At 49.0% G+C, this 11397-nt stretch overlaps 1 protein-coding gene across 6 annotated transcripts; it reads left to right on the forward strand.

Moving 5' to 3' along the window:
* Positions 1-956: 956 nt before the first annotated feature.
* Positions 957-9241, forward strand: FTSJ1 (FtsJ RNA 2'-O-methyltransferase 1). 6 transcript variants are annotated; one of them, XM_082681020.1, is made up of 14 exons: positions 957-986; positions 1068-1208; positions 2770-2928; positions 3204-3273; positions 3372-3462; positions 3809-3887; positions 5310-5362; positions 5448-5501; positions 5588-5690; positions 5793-5876; positions 6575-6678; positions 6768-6965; positions 7182-7223; positions 8681-9241. In XM_082681020.1, exons 3-13 carry the CDS (start codon positions 2808-2810, stop codon positions 7212-7214), a joined length of 990 nt encoding a protein of 329 aa, XP_082537146.1. In that variant the 5' UTR covers positions 957-986; positions 1068-1208; positions 2770-2807; the 3' UTR covers positions 7215-7223; positions 8681-9241. The 6 variants fall into 6 exon arrangements, with proteins under 6 accessions (XP_082537146.1, XP_082537148.1, XP_082537149.1 ...); XM_082681022.1 differs by having other exon boundaries at positions 967-1208; positions 6581-6678; XM_082681021.1 differs by lacking the exons at positions 957-986; positions 1068-1208 and adding an exon at positions 1213-1342.
* The last annotated feature ends 2156 nt before the right edge of the window (positions 9242-11397 follow it).

The following is an 11397-nucleotide window of genomic DNA, read 5'->3' on the forward strand; positions in this document are numbered from 1 at the left end:
AAAAATGAAATTATGTAAACTTATAATTAAATAAATTAGATTTTAAAAGGTGATACTCAAAACTCATCACTTCTTAATTATTATTTTACTACATTTCATTATTTCTATGCTCCTGAGATCATTTATCCCTATTTTAATTGTACTGTAGAAATAATACACAATGGTGCACTAGTGCATCTCTTCCAAGACTCTGTGTTCGTGACTACACCTTGGTAAGTTGAAATTTGACAAGATGATAGTATGTAAACCATGGAAACTGGCAAATGTTAGAAATCAGGGCTTCCTCTCCCTCTCCACCTAAAGAGCTGATTGTTAACCATTTACCAGCACACCACTGAGAGCACTCAGAAGAGTGCCTGGCACATGGTAAACGCTGTAACAAATGTTTCCATTACTATATTTGCTTGTGCACTGGGTCGAGATGCAGTCTTTTTTCTAGGTCCGAGTTAAAAGTGTTTGAAGAACACAGAATTACAGTGTGCGGAACTACACCTATTTAATCCTGCCAATGACTCTCTCTGGAGTCTGAACTACTTGTCATCCCCATTTTACAGAAGAAGAAACCGCAGGTCTGAGACGGTAACAGTCAGAAGGCGCTATCAGTTAGCGGAAGTGGGATTTGAAATTGCAGCCGAGCAGCTTCTGCGCGCTCGCGCACTTAATTAACGCACTCTCCTTCCTCTCAAATTCGCTACCCCAGAGGTGATTGCACTTCGCGGCGTGCGAAAAATAAATAGGTGCCGCCGCGCGCGTTGTATCTTGGGAAATGTAGTCCACAGGTTCAAGGAATACTATTGTACAAGAAGGGAGGGGCGGAGAGTACGTCGATTTTCGCACTGTAACAAAAGAACAAAGTCAGTTCTCGTGCCTCGCGACGGTTCAGCCATGCCGTGCGCGACTTTGGCGCTTTACTCGCGCCCGTTGCATGCTGGGAACGGCAGTTCGCCCGACCGGCTACGTCGGCGCGAGATGGCGGAACTCACGTGGTACGTTCAGGTCTGGTCCCCGCTTGGCGCGAGCTACCGCGTTCCACGATGACAGGCTTTCCACGCTCTGGTTGCCCTTAGGCATGCGCGACAGACATTCGGATCAACTAGAATACAGACTGAAGCCCTACGACTTCTCACCGGTTTGCGCTCTCGCCGAGGCTCCGGCTGCTTGCGGACCGGCCTCCTTCGTTCCGCTTCTCCCCACTCCGAAAGTTTAAGGTAGGCCCTGGGGCGCGGAGGACTTGGGTCCCGGCCAAGACGGTTGAGGCATGCCTGCGTTGTCCCGCCGGTGAGGGAAGGAGGCAAGTTCGCCCTCGGCGCTGCAGCTGCGTAGTCCGGGCAGCTGGCACCAGGTAGGCTCCAGACCCAAGGTTTGTCTGGAGAAGGGGACCACTCATGCGGGATGGTCTGGGGGTGGGCGGGGGGGCGCAGAGGTCCAGATACCGGCGGAGCCGGTCTTGTGGTCCCATTGGGGACTTGGGCTTTCAGGTAATGAGGAGGAGGGACCGGCGGTGTAGCCAGAGGGCTGTTAATGGGTGGGTGTGGAGGTTTGGTGGGCTGCGTGGGTGTAATAGAGGTCTGGTGGGAGTGTTATTGGGGAATCGGTGAGGGCTAAAAGGCGTGTTTTAGTCGATGTGTTCAAGGGGGCCAATGGGATGTGTTCGTTAATTAATGAGGGGATGGTAGAGTGGGCAACTAGAAGATAATGGGAGGTAGGTAGGAGTGTGATCCTTGAGGGACTGATGGAGGTATGATATTCAACGGGTTAAAGAGTGGTGGGGCATAGTGATTGAAAGGATAATGGTGCGACCGTGGAGGGAATAATAGAGGCCAGTAAAAGTCATGATCAAGGAACTAATGGGAGTAGTGATCAAAGAAGAGAGAATGAGAGGCTGAAGGGGTGTTGTAATCAAAAGATTTTAGTGGGTGATGATGGTATGATCATTGAAGAATTAATAGGAGCAGAGTGAGCAAAGAGGGGGTAATAGTGAGCTGTTGGGTGTGATCATCAAGTGATCGTTGGGTGGGGATAAAGGTGGGCAGTGAGGGGAGAATGTGGAACTGATGTATGATTATCAGGGATTAACATGAATGTGTGGTAGTGAAGGGTTACAAGGGGCTAGTGGTGTGATCTATGAAGGATCAGTTGGAGGGCCAGGTTAATGGGGACTGATAAATCATAGTAATTGAGAGCTCGATGGGGGACTAATAGGCCATGATTCTCCAGGCATTAATGGGGGGGCGGTGATAAAGATGTAGTAATAAGGGAATTATTGGGGGCCTAATCACTTCAGGGGAGAGAGATTAAGGAGGTGGGGAGTGCAGTGAGGTAGTATGAGGATAATGGGGTGAAAACAAGGGATTAATGGGGGGCTAGTAGGGCTATATGACTCTAGGGGCAATGAGGAGAGCTGGGAAGACAGTAAGATGTTATTGGGGGTAAGGTGGGCAGAGAAGGGTTGATAGTGGGGTTTAATATGTGGTGTGTGAGTGACAGCAGTGGGAGGTGGACAGGGTCAGTAATGGGTCATCTATGAGATATGGGTTGGGTTTGTGGGATCTTTGGGGGGGATCTGTGGGGTTAGTGATGGAGCCTGAGAGCTCAGTGGTGGGGTCCTTCAGGCTCAGTGAGGTCATTGGGGTTAGTGACTGGGCTCCAGCCTTCCCACCTGTTGAGTGAGCTGTCACATGGATCAGATGAGCCCGGTTTAGTTTTTGTGGTTCTCGCTGCCCTGCAGAGGTAGGTGATGGCCCACTTACTGATATAGGGCGGCGTCAGCTTACTGTTGGCAGGTCCCTGGGCAAACAGTGTGTGAGATGGGACGGACGTCAAAGGATAAGCGGGATGTCTACTACCGCCTAGCCAAGGAGAATGGCTGGCGTGCCCGCAGTGCCTTCAAGCTGCTACAACTTGACGAGGAATTCCAACTCTTCCAAGGTCCCCACTTGGCGGGCGGGTCACGGGGGGATGGGGTGGGCGAAGGGAATAGACAAGTGGGCTAGGCCTACAGAGCTCCCTGTGGTAGGTGGGCTGACTTGGAGGGTCTATGGGGCAGGGGCCAGGCAGGAAGATGGGCAGGTATGTGAAAGGAGCTGGGCATCTAGGCAGCAGATAGATACGGGTGCTCCCCAGGGGAAAGGGGTGAACTTTGTAGGGTCCCAGGTTGGAGAGGTGGGTGCAGCTGACCACTACACCTTCCTGTGTGTGCTCAGGTGTGACGCGGGCAGTTGACCTGTGCGCGGCCCCGGGCAGCTGGAGCCAGGTGCTGAGCCAGAAGATTGGGTGAGTGTGGAGTCCCAGATGGGAGAGTGGGAGGGCAGGTTAGATGGAGGGTGGACCAGGAGTGATAACTGGGCTGACATGGACCATGTTGTCCACAGGGGCCAGGGGTCCGGCCACGTGGTGGCCGTGGACCTTCAGGCTATGGCTCCACTACCAGGTGTGTTACAGATCCAGGGGGATATCACCCAGGTGAGAGCATGGCTTTGGGTGTTGGGGTGTATCCTGGGCAAAGGCCCCCCAACCTGTGGGCTACGGCAAGTGGAAGAGAGAAAGAGAAAGACAAACAGACTGAGAAAGACAGACAGAGATGGAGTAACTGAGAGAACCCAAGAGAGTGTAACAGCAGAGAAACAGAGCCAGCCTGTCATCATCACAGAGAGACAGCAAAAAATGATCCCAGAGATGGAGCCTGGTCTTAGGCAAAGCCTGAGAATTTGGCTGACCCAGGGGCTGCGGGCCAGGGCCAAGGGCAGGTGGGGTTAGAGGGCTGCGGAGGGGGTGCTTTGGGGCCACTCATCCTCCCTCTTTTCCATAGCTGTCCACTGCCAAGGAGATCATCCAGCACTTTGAGGGCTGCCCCGCGGACCTAGTGGTGTGCGACGGGGCTCCTGATGGTAAACAGCAGGGATTGGGAGGCCAGGCGGGGGCCCTATGTGTGTCCTTCTCTGTATGTCCCGCCTCTGTTGGCTTCTTTTACTGCCTCTCCTCTCCACTGTCAGCTGTTCCTATATCTAGCAACTTCTCCCTACCTCTGTTTCCTATTCTCTGCCTCTGTCTTCTCCCTCCCCGTACTCTACCATTTGGGTTTTGTCCACCCTTTCATCTTCTTATTGCTCATCTCTCTGCAACTGTCCAATTCCATCTTAGTGTTCACTCTTTTTCTTTTTTTATTTTCAGTTAGTTAGCCATCCATCCATTCAGCACATTTACTGAGCACCTGTTGTGTGTCAGGCACTGTTGTACATGTTGGGAAAATATTTGTGAATAAAATTCTGCTAATCTCTGACCTTATAGAGCTGGTGTTCTAGTGGGAGCAGACAGAAGAGAAACAAGTGATTGAGCTTTGTAGCCTGTCAAAAGGTGATAGGTACCATGGGGATGTCAATGAAAAGGAGAGGGAAGAGGGGAGTACCTGTAGGAATTTTAAATAAAGTTGGGAAGGCCTCATTGGCTTTAGCACAGAAACCTAAAGGAGTCAAGGGAATGGGCCAGGGGCACGTCTGGAGGAAGAACAATCCAGGTAAAGGAATTGGCCTATGCAAAGGCCCTGAGGTAGGAGGGTGCTTGGCATGTGTGAGGTATAGCAAGATCAGCGTGGCTGGATCAGAGTGAGTGAGCAGGAGAGTTGTAGGAGGTGAGAACAGATCCTTGTGTGGATCTTTCTGGGCCACAGTGGTGACTTTGGCTTCTTCACTGAGATGAGAGCATGGGGAAAACCATGAGAGGGTTGTGAGCAGAGGAGGGCCGTGCCTGACTTGGGTTGTGACAGGATCCCTCTGGCTGCTGTGAGCAGTGTGAGGGGTGAGACCTGGGGAGGGGAGGCCGCTGCAGTCGTCCAGGTGGAGTTGAGAAGATTTGCTAATGGCTTAAATGTGGGTGTGAGGAGAGAGTGGTGGGTGGGTGTGTGTCAAAGGTAACTCGAAGATTTTTGGCTTGAACAACTGGAAGGATCAGATGAGATGGGAAAGATGATGGGAGGAGCAGGTTTGGACAGGAAGATCGGGAGTTTGTTTTTGGATGTATTGAGTCTGAGATGTTCGTTCTGATCTGAGTCTGGAGTCAAGAGGAACAGTCTGGACTGGAGGTAGAAATGATGATAACAATATTCGCGCCTGAGGTGGTTTTGAGAATAAAAATGAGTGCCTAAGGGTTAGGAGCTCAGAGTACGCATCTAGTTGGCAGGTAGTATTTGCATGCAGAACCTTAGCAGTAAGAGAGCCTAGGAAACGTTTTTATAGCTCTCTAACCTCTCTGGGAGGTTAGAACAGGAGCATAGCTAGACTGGAAGGCCCCCTAATGCTGTTCTCTTGATGCAGTAACCGGCCTCCATGATGTTGATGAGTATATGCAGGCCCAGCTCCTCCTAGCCGTGAGTAACCCTGGCTGCCCCTGCCTCAGTTTGGCCCCCTCCTGGCTGTCTCCACCTCAGCCTTAGCCATCTGTCCTGCCCACAGGCTCTGAATATTGCTACACATGTCTTGAAGCCAGGGGGCTGCTTTGTGGCCAAGGTAAGACTCAGGGAACCTGGTAGGGGGTAGAGAGGGGTCTCCAAAGGTCATTCTCATGCCTTCATCTCTGCCTCCCCACCCTGCAGATCTTCCGAGGCCGGGATGTGACACTGATCTACAGTCAGCTGCGTGTCTTCTTCTCCACCGTGCTCTGTGCCAAGCCCAAGAGCAGCCGGAACTCCAGCATTGGTCAGTGGGGTGGAGGGGCCAGGCTGGGGGGTGCGCATCTCAGGGACCCATCCGCACGGGGTGGTGCTGGCAGTCGCCCCTCACTCCACCTTATCCCCACAGAGGCCTTTGCTGTCTGTAAGGGTTATGACCCCCCTGAGGGCTTCCTGCCGGACCTGACCAAACCCCTGCTGGACCACTCTTACGGTGAGAGCCAGAGCCCTGGGCCCCATCCCTGGGGAGAGTCTGTCCACCAATGGAATTTATGTCCCAGGAGGGCCCTCAGCCCCACCCCCTGGTGGAAACTCTGCACCTTAGGGGAATTCTGTCCCAAAAGGATCCTCAGCCCCATCCTCTGGAAATTCCACCCCCATATGGATATTTTGTCCCAGGAGGATCTTTAACCCAGTGGCCTAGTGGTAACTCTTGGACCTGGTGAAAAGTCTGTCACAGGAGGATCCTGAGTCCTACCCCAAGGGAGACTCCACTTGTCTGCGGAGATTCTAGACTAAGAAGACTCAGTCACGCCCCAGGTGGAAACCCCACCCCTGTTTGGGAATGTCATCCTGTGAGGGCCTTCAGACTGGCCCATAGAGGGAAAAAGCACAGAGCGGCTCTTGTGGCAGGCACACTTGAGTGAGACAAAGTCCAGACAGTATATGGCAGGTGGACATAAGTGCAGTCGGAGAAAAGTGGGTTGGGGGGGTGTGTTTTAGAACAGGTGATCATGGAGGGCTTCCCTGAGGAAGTGATCTGAACCAAATGAAGGATTTCTGGTAAAGGAGGGTAAGAGTAGCTGGTGGATACGTTGGGGAGGCCTCGGTACCCATCCTGGGTGCAGCCTGAGTCACGACTGTTCCCAGACACCCCAGCCCTGTCCTGCCTCATCTCTCCCTGCTTGTCAGATCCAGATTTCAACCAATTAGATGGTCCCACCCGCATCATTGTACCATTTGTGACCTGTGGGGACCTGAGTGCATATGATTCGGACCGCAGTTACCCACTGGATGTAAGCGCCCAGCCAACAGTGGGTGGATGGGGGGTGCTGTCCTAGGTTCCCAGGTCCTCACCACCCCCTGCCAATATGTGTCCCTGCAGCTAGAGGACGGCTCAGAATACAAGTATACTCCGCCCACGCAGCCCCCCATCTCACCACCATACCAGGAGGCCTGCACCTTGAAGAAGAAGGGGCGGCTGGCCAAGGAGATGCGCCCCCAGGACTGCCCCATCAGCACAGTGGACACGTTGCCCCAGTCCCTGGCCGCCCCACAGCACCACACCCTGCTGGCCTCTGAGGTCTGGAAACACGGGCCCAGAGCCCTTAATGCCCTTTCTCTGTGCCCACAGTGACCCCCTCCTCGTGTGCCTCCTTCTGCCCCAAATCACATGGTTTCTGGGACAAACTTCTCTTCCCTGCCTCCCAATAGCTATAAAAGTCAATGGGTAAAACCAAGTACAGTGAACAGAAAAGCTTAGCCAAGTATCTGAGTCCCTTCTTTTTTTCTTGAGTAGGTGGAAGACAGTGAAATGAACTGTTCGCCTTAAGATGTTAAGGTAAATTTGCCTTTTTGTCTAAGAATTTGAGTAAATGGCACCTTTAAGAAAAAACTGAGTAAAATTTCACCTTTGAAATTTTTACATCAGCTGGTAAGATTTCAGTCAGCAGACCTTTACTAAAACACCTGATCTTATGTGCCAGGAACTGCTTTAAGGATTTTACATATTGAGGTACTCAGTAAACATTTATTGAGCACATGCTGTGTGCTGGGCATTGTTCTAGGTTTGAAGATAGAGCAGGGAATAACACAGACAAATATCCTGGCCGTCAGAGCTTCTAGTTTGGGAAAGAGGTGATAAGCAGTGACACAGTCTAAATGCAGGAGTTTCCACCCACACATACACAAACTATTTATCTTGACCTCTCTATATATGTACGTACACACACACACACACACACACACACACACATACACACATATATAAAATGTAAAAGTAATATGGGATATGAAGAAATTTTTAAAGCAGGGTAAAGAGGTCAAGAATTCTAGGAGGTGGCAGTTTGCAGTTTTTGAAAATGTTATCATGGAAGGTCTCACTGAGGTAATGTTTGAGCAGAGACCTGAAGAAGATGAAGGAGGGAATCGTGTGTTTATCTAGGGGAAGAGCATTCCAGGGAGAGGAAATAGCAAATACAAAGGCCCTGAGGTGGAACCCTGCCTGGTATGTGAGGGAGCAGTGAGGAGCCAGTTTGCCTGGAACAGTCTGGGCTAAACCTATCAGTGCTGGAGGGCTTCGCACACTCAGGATACCACATTAGAGGACATCCCTGTCTGGCAATGGCTTTGCAGGTTATTCAGACCAAGTCTTCCATTAAAATAAGAAGTAAAAAAGACATCTTTAAAAAAATGAAATGGCAAATCACAATGGGAAGAGATATTTATAATCCCTATATATAGTATCCTTGATATTTAAAAAACTGCTATAAATCAGTAAGGAAAAGAAAATATGAGAATGGCCAGTAAGCACATGAAAAGCTGCTCATCAGGGAAATGCAGGCTAGAACTAAAAAGATTGACAATACTAAGCGTCTGGAAGGATGTGCAGCAGTTGGAACTCTTGAATACGCCCATGGCAGCATATAATGGTGTAGCCACTGGAAAATTGTTAGGCATTATCTGCTAAAGCTGCATGTGTGCCAGTTCCACTCCTAAGAAATGAGTACTAGAATGTTCCTAGCCAGCACTATTTGTAGTACCCCCAGACTAGATACAGCCCAAATATCCAATAGCTGTAGTATGGATCGTTAAATCCTGGTTTATTCGCAGTGGAGAACTACACATCAAAGAATGAACATTATATGTTTTATGCATTTTTCTGTGTGTTATGGTTCACAATGAAAGTAAAGGAAAAAACTTCAAAAAAATGTTAGTAGCTGAGCAAACAATGATTATAGTAGAAGACAGTGGGGAAACATATTTTGGTTTAAAACTTCCTTTTACTTTGACCTTTAGTTAGCTGGCAATCTGATAAGGACTCGGAAGCTGTTTGCTGTCAGGAAAACCAGAACTTGAGTTGATGAACTTGTTTTCAAATATCTCATCAACCGGTCCTGAACATACAAGCTCCGAGTGGGAACCTGCAGCAACCACCAGGAACACAGCGAGGAAAGAAACATCACGGAATGTCCGTCTGCACTGCAGAGGGGATTCTTGAGTGGGGTCTTGCCTCTTCTCTAAATCTTTCCAGCCGTGTCCTGATTATGTCCAGAATTTACCCTGAGAGCGGGGGTTCTTAACCTTGGTAGAAGTCAGGGTTATGTGTGGATTTGATGGAGGGATATATTACATCTTTATTTTCACTAAATATAACTGAAATTTTAGCTGTACCCCCGGATCTGAATGTTGGCGTCAAATCACAATAGTAAAAGCAGTGCCTGCAACTTCCACCAATACAGATCACAGTTACTTTTTTATGTTATGTTACAGTCGTTGCAGGCATCTTAAAATATTGTTCACATTGGTCACTACTTTGAATAAGATCTTAAAATTTGATGTATTAATAAAAAAAGTTCATATAGCATCCCAGTGTTGTTTCATTTTAACATGGTAACTATTTTTCTAGTTTTATTGAAATATAATTGATATAATGTGTAAGTTGAAAGTGTACAACATAATGATTTGATACATGTGTATATTGCAAGATGACTACCACGGGTTTAATTAACATCTATCACCTCACATAGTTACAGTTTTTTTTCTTGTGATGGGAAGTTTTAAGATTTGCTCTCTTAGCAACTTTCAAATATACAATATAGTATTGATAAGTATAGTCACTATGCTGTATATTACATCCCCAGAACTTATTTATAACTAGAAGTGTTGTACCTTTTGACCACCTTCACCCATTTTTAGATTCCACATATAAGTGAGATCATACAGTATTTGTGTTTCTCTGACTAATTTCATTTAGCATAATACTTACCTCAGGGTCTGTCCACGTAGTCACAAATGGTGGGTTTCCTTTTTTATGGCTGAATAATATTCTATCATATGCATATACTGCATTTTCTTTATTCATTCATCTGTCAACAGATCCCTAGGTTGTTTGCATATCTTGGCTATTGTAGATAATACTGCAGTGAACATTGGGGTGCAGATAGCTCTTAGAGGCAGTGATTCCATCTCCTTTGTATATATACTCAGAAGTATATATTTGGGATATGGGGAATGCTGGATCATATGGTAGTTCTATTTAATATTTTGAGGAACCTCCATGCTGTTTATTTAGTTTCCATAATCCTGTGTATTTGAGCGTGTGTGTGTGTGTATGCACATGCACACGCATGCTTTCAAAAATATTCTATGAAGGGGTCCACAGACTTGATCAGATCAGATGCCAAAGGTTCCCCAGAACAATTTTTTTTTTAGCTATGCTGCATGGCTTGTGGGATCTCAGTTCCCTGATCAGGGGTTGAACCCACACCACGGCAGTGAAAGCCCAGAATCCTAACCACTAGGCCACCAGGGAACTCCCCAGAGCAAATTTTTTACATTAAGAACCCCTCTCTTAAAGGAATATCGGAAAGTCTGCCATGACTGCCGTCCTGAATTTCTATATTTTAGCAAACAGGAGCTGACAAACACGAGCTACATGGGCAGACCCGGCTTCCGCAGCTTACTCGCTTATCTTTAGAAAATCACTGTTCTTTGTCCACACACCAGCCATTGACCTCAGGACTACCGACATCCCAGTCTGTGACCCCAGGTGTTTCTATACCTGACTTTGTGACCCTGGGAGTGTCCATACTGAGTCTAACCCCAGGGGGCCCACACCACAGCTTGTTAACCCAGGAGTCTTATCACCCACGTCAGTGTGACCACAGGAATGTCCACACCCCAGTCTGTGTGACTCCAGGAATGTAAAACAAGTATCCACACAAAAGGTGGTGTGTCCACACCCATCACCGTGTAAATTCAGCAGTGTCCACACTAGAGTCAGTGACGCCCCAGGAGTGTGGACAGCCCAGTTTGTATAATCCCAGGAGTATCCACGTCTCAATTCCCAGGAGCGTAAACACACCAGCCTTTGGGACCCTGTGGGCATACTCACCTTGGGCTGTGTGTCCCTGGTGTCCACCCCCATCTGTGTAACGTCAAAAGTATACACCGAAAGTCTCTCTGACGGGAGCAGTGTCTAATTCCCAGTCTGTGCAAGCCAGTGGAGTCCACACCCCCAAGTGTGTGGCCGAGGAGAGGCCCACCCAGCCTAGGCCTGCTCTCTGAGCTCAGGAGTGCCCACTCTCCACCTGCGTGGCCCTAGTCTTGCGACTCCAGGAGTGTCCACGCCCCTCAGTGTGACCCCAGAATTTTCCACGCCAAAGTCAGTTTGTCCCCAGAGGTACATCCGTCCCAGCCCGTGTGTCCCCAGTGGGGTACGTACTTTAGTCTGAGTGACTCCTGGAGTGTTTCCACCCCGGTCTGTGATGACAGGATTGTTTATTCTCCAGTCTTTGTGACCCCAGGCTTTCCGCAACACAGCCTGTGTTACCCCAAAAGTGTACACGTCCTGGTCAGATGACTGCAGGTTTGTCAATTGCTTAGACTGTGTAACAACAATGGGTGTCCATTCCCCTGTCGCTGTAACCCCCAGGGTTACCACACCTCAGTCATTGTCGCCCCCCAAGGGTGTCTACAGTGTAGTCTGTGTCACCACAGGAGGGTGTACACTC

Source organism: Grampus griseus (genome assembly GCF_964374135.1).
Source record: "Grampus griseus genome assembly, chromosome: X".
In the NCBI taxonomy this organism is placed as follows: Eukaryota; Metazoa; Chordata; class Mammalia; order Artiodactyla; family Delphinidae; genus Grampus; species Grampus griseus.

Excerpts from the sequence above, each read along its gene's own strand:
- FTSJ1 (XM_082681020.1), top strand. The coding sequence starts at position 2,808 with ATGGGACGGACGTCAAAGGATAAGCGGGATGTCTACTACCGCCTAGCC. Across the intron at positions 3,888-5,309 it reads GTGCGACGGGGCTCCTGATG|TAACCGGCCTCCATGATGTT; the intron begins GTAAACAGCAGG and ends CTCTTGATGCAG. Across the intron at positions 5,691-5,792 it reads CAGCCGGAACTCCAGCATTG|AGGCCTTTGCTGTCTGTAAG; the intron begins GTCAGTGGGGTG and ends TTATCCCCACAG.